The sequence below is a fragment of the Wyeomyia smithii genome, chromosome 1, assembly GCF_029784165.1.
Source record: "Wyeomyia smithii strain HCP4-BCI-WySm-NY-G18 chromosome 1, ASM2978416v1, whole genome shotgun sequence".
Classification (NCBI taxonomy): Eukaryota; Metazoa; Arthropoda; class Insecta; order Diptera; family Culicidae; genus Wyeomyia; species Wyeomyia smithii.
In genome coordinates this window covers 27,613,391-27,617,471 of record NC_073694.1, presented here as the reverse complement: position 1 = coordinate 27,617,471, position 4,081 = coordinate 27,613,391, and the positions used below count along the sequence as shown (strand labels likewise).

The window sequence follows — 4,081 nt, the reverse complement described above, 5'->3', positions numbered from 1 at the left end:
TACGGGGAGACTGGAGAACGGCTGCCCAAGACAGAAGAAGCTGGACATCTCTAATTCGTTCGGCCCTAGACCGGTGAACGGTCCGTTAGCCAACAAATTCGAGTAGTTCATTTTGTTCCAACTTTTTTGGAAGATTGCTCCCTGACGGTTACGTATGTCTTTTGTATAAGGTACTGCTGTTTTGGCTACTTCTGTCTCAAAACGCAAGTTTTAAAATAAAACTTATTTTCTATTTATGAACATTACCAAGCAGCTGGTTGATTCACTCACAGTTGATTTTCAAATTCGATTAACAATTTTCACATGTTGCACAATAAGCGTTGAGCGTGCATGACATGACATGTTTTTGTTTTGTTTTCTTGTCGAGTGGAAAAAATGGTTGACCTGTACCTTTCTGCGGGTAAAAATAAAAGAAATACGTGAAAAAATCAGGTTATTTCGTTTCGAGTACATCAGTTTTGTAAGCGAGATGGAGTACTTCACTCCAATAAAGGTAGAAGAGCTTACAATATTCGACACCCTGCCTGCGGAAGAGGAAACTCCACCCAGTAGCAGCGATCCTCTAGCGTGCCCCGGTAAAACGCCTGCAAGATATGCGCTGAGGAAAGGCCCGATCGTTGTGAAACGAGAACCTGTGATGGACACCACCGACGAAGACGAGACTACAGCTGCTTGTAACTCCAGGTAATGCTGTGTTTCTATTTTTCGTATTGGTACAGATTTATTATGTTTGCTACCGTATACCTAAAGTTATCGGTTTTGTTTGTTTATTTTTGCCATGTCAAGAAAATAGTTCCCAAATCATGCAATTTTCATTTTCTCTTCGTTTGATTACTCGTGTTCGTTCGATTTTCACCGTTTCTGAAAATTTTTACTCGCAGTTTTTTAATTGTATATAATAAACTATAAATTTGTTTTATTCTCGGTTTATAAAAGGTACAGTGAACGACTAGTCACGAATGGGAAAAATCCAACCCCGAAGGAAAATTGCTCCTCAATTTTCCCACCACGCCGACCGAAACGGAAATATAAGACCGAAAAAACGCTCGCTGAAATCGCTTACGAACAAGTAGTTTTTAACGGAACGAAAGCCCGCTGCGCAATTGATGCGAACAGCGGTTGCTCCTACGAGCAGAAAACGTTTGACGCACAGAACTATGTCCGTCATTGCCGCCTCAAGCACCCGGATATAGCAGTCTTGAAAGGCTTGTTCAAAAATACCGAAGCAGTTCCGAAAAAGCGACGAACCATAGCGAAGCGACCGATTGCCATCGATCGACAGCTATTCCTCGAGGCAATTCTGAAGTTGGTCTCTTTCCACAACATGCCGCTTTCCAGCCTAGAATGGGAAGGGTTTAGGATGATACTGAACCCGATATCGGAATCGCTTAATCTCAAGATCAACAGATCAAACATCAAAGACCATCTGGCAGCGGCAGCAGACAAAATGCGACACGCTATGAAGGAAGAGATGAGAGGAAAGTTGATCTGTTTAACGATAGATTCTGCCTCTCGTCATGGACGAAGCGTTCTAGGAATCAATGTCCAATACTGCCTGGCGGATGCTGTTGCAGTTCGCAATCTAGGTAAACAAAATATCTCCGATCATGCTCAAAGTACAGCTGACATTTTTACATAGGTGGCTTAGTTTGGTAACAATTTGTTTTTTTTTTTTTCCTTTGAAAGCCCTTTTCATTACCTTAAATGCGAGTATTATAACGATTTTGAGTGTGATCGAAGCAAAATACTTTAAGACAAGTTTTTGCATCACTGAATATGTTTTGACTTTATTTTCACAGCGATGCTTGAAGTAACTGAACGCCAAACAGCAATTTTCCTTAAAAATAAAACTATGGAAGTTCTGAAACTCTACGAAGTTTCGTTGAACCAAATATTCTCTGTGACTGTGGACAACGAAACAAATATGTGCGCTGCAGTGAAGGAGCTGAAGGTGGAATTGGAGCGGGGCCTCTTGGCAGGATCATCGATAAAGCAGGAGGATAACGAAGAACAGGATAAGCTGTCGGCTGATCTTTCGGACGAATTCTCCAACCATATCAATCTTATTCGGTGCTCTGTCCACACGCTTCAGTTGGCCATCCTCGATGTGGTTAACGAAACCAATGAAACCGTGAAGGCAGTTACTGATGTCGCGAGACGCTGCAAGAATCCGAAGTACAAAAACAGCTTCAAGAACTCATCCGCATCGTATCCACCGGTCTGGAACGCCACACGCTGGTGTGGCATTTATAATATGATACAGAGCTTTGTCGACCAGGAAAGCTTTTTCAACCAACTGGCCGAAAGGTACCCGGAGTTAGGTAAACTAAATTCAAATTAATGGTTGAACACACTTTAAAAAATCATTTTTTTCTCAGACCTTTCAGAGCACTGGACTTTCATGCATGATTATCAAAGTGCATTCAAGCCACTTTACGTTTGCACCAAAACAATGCAGGAGGGTCATGTCACTTTGCCAGACTTCTACAAGCAGTGGCTCATGGCGCCAAGCGAAGTTAAAAAGCTATCCGGTAACCAATTCGCTGCACCGCTTTATGAATCTTTAATGAAAAGATTAACGAGTCTTCGCAACTCGCGAGCATTTAAAATGGCCCTTTATCTGGACCCACGGTTTAACTTTTGTGGTTCTAGGTTTTTCACTGCCAGTGAAAGGGAGGAAATTCAGGTGACTTCATTATGTTTGTGTTTGTAACCAAAATATGTATTTTTTCTCATTTCTAGGGATACATTGTAAGCTTGTGGGAGAGAATATCCCGACTTTGTCCTTCATCCTCAACGGAGAGCACTACTACAGTCGACATGCCTTCAACTTCCGACTCGACGGCCGAGTCGAATTTTGATTTCGATGAAATCATGACGGAAATGTTTGGAGGATCATTGACTTCCGGCGAAAGTTCAAACTCGTCCAGGTTCATGAAACAGCTTAAGGCACTTGACGTAGAGGAACGCCAAAGTCACAATTACGATATTTGGAACCACTGGGTAACACGCAAACATACACACCCAGAACTGTATGCAGTGGCAACGGTAGTGCTTGCTACACCGTCGAGTCAGACACCGCCGGAAAGAGCCTTCAATGCCCTAGGCTTGATGCAGACTGATTCACGGACAGGACTAGGCGAGGATAGCCTGGCAAATATATTTATGGTTAAGCTTAACAAAGATGTTTTCCAGAAAATTCTCCCAGGTCTCTATGATTGGAAAGCTCTAGAGTCAGAAGATCCACACGAGTTGCCAGCTTCGCTGGATACTTCTTCATAAACCGCAGAGTATCATTTTAAATATTTGACACATGAATATATACTGTTCTTTTCGTAGACTGCACAGTATCAACCATTTCACAACATTCTCTATTTAGTAATCACAATTATAGAAAATACATAAGCGATTGAACACAAGCTGAATTCAATCTTCATTCACATGTAAAATAGTTACTTTAATAAAAAAGTTTTAAATAAGTCCGAGTCCTTCAAAAGGTCGCATGCACTTCTAGACCTTTCAAACCATACAGCACAAAAAAAAAACAAAATTTTAGGAGAGCACAAGAAAACGAAAAAGGACCTCAACTGTAAATAACTATGGACGGAAACTCGTTTTGATAAGACGTATTTGAATAATTTACTGGATGTTTTGGTGGAATATTATAATACCCCATTTTACTGTAAGTTCTTACATCACATTTGATTTTATCACCTTCCAAATCTCAACTCCCCCTATTACCCTATTACAGTCACTCTACAATTTTGGGTCAGTCAGTGTTGTCTGGAGACTTAGGGGAGGAAGACTTCTTCCGCCCCGTAATTGGTAGAGAAAACGTCAACTCTACTACGTACGATAATGGCTTGAGTCTTAATAATTTTCAAATGGGGTGGTCTACTCTCAGATCGACCATGTTCGATGGTCGGCACTGTACAGACATTATAGACTTAGGGTCGTTCAGAGGACCAAACGTTGACTCGGTACTCAAGATCCGCACTCGGTTGGCAGCCGTAATGAAACCAAGGACAGTGAGGAAAATACGGTTGAACATCCAGCGGTTATCAACTGGAGGAGTGGCTGC

General features: G+C 41.7%; 1 protein-coding gene across 1 annotated transcript; it reads left to right on the top strand.

Moving 5' to 3' along the window:
- The first annotated feature begins 345 nt into the window (after window positions 1-345).
- On the top strand, window positions 346-3,686 carry LOC129723755 (uncharacterized). The gene is made up of 5 exons (XM_055678158.1): window positions 346-684; window positions 937-1,586; window positions 1,800-2,321; window positions 2,379-2,686; window positions 2,743-3,686. The coding sequence occupies exons 1-5, from the start codon at window positions 470-472 to the stop codon at window positions 3,280-3,282; spliced, it is 2,235 nt and encodes a 744-aa protein (XP_055534133.1). The 5' UTR covers window positions 346-469; the 3' UTR covers window positions 3,283-3,686.
- Window positions 3,687-4,081: the final 395 nt, after the last annotated feature.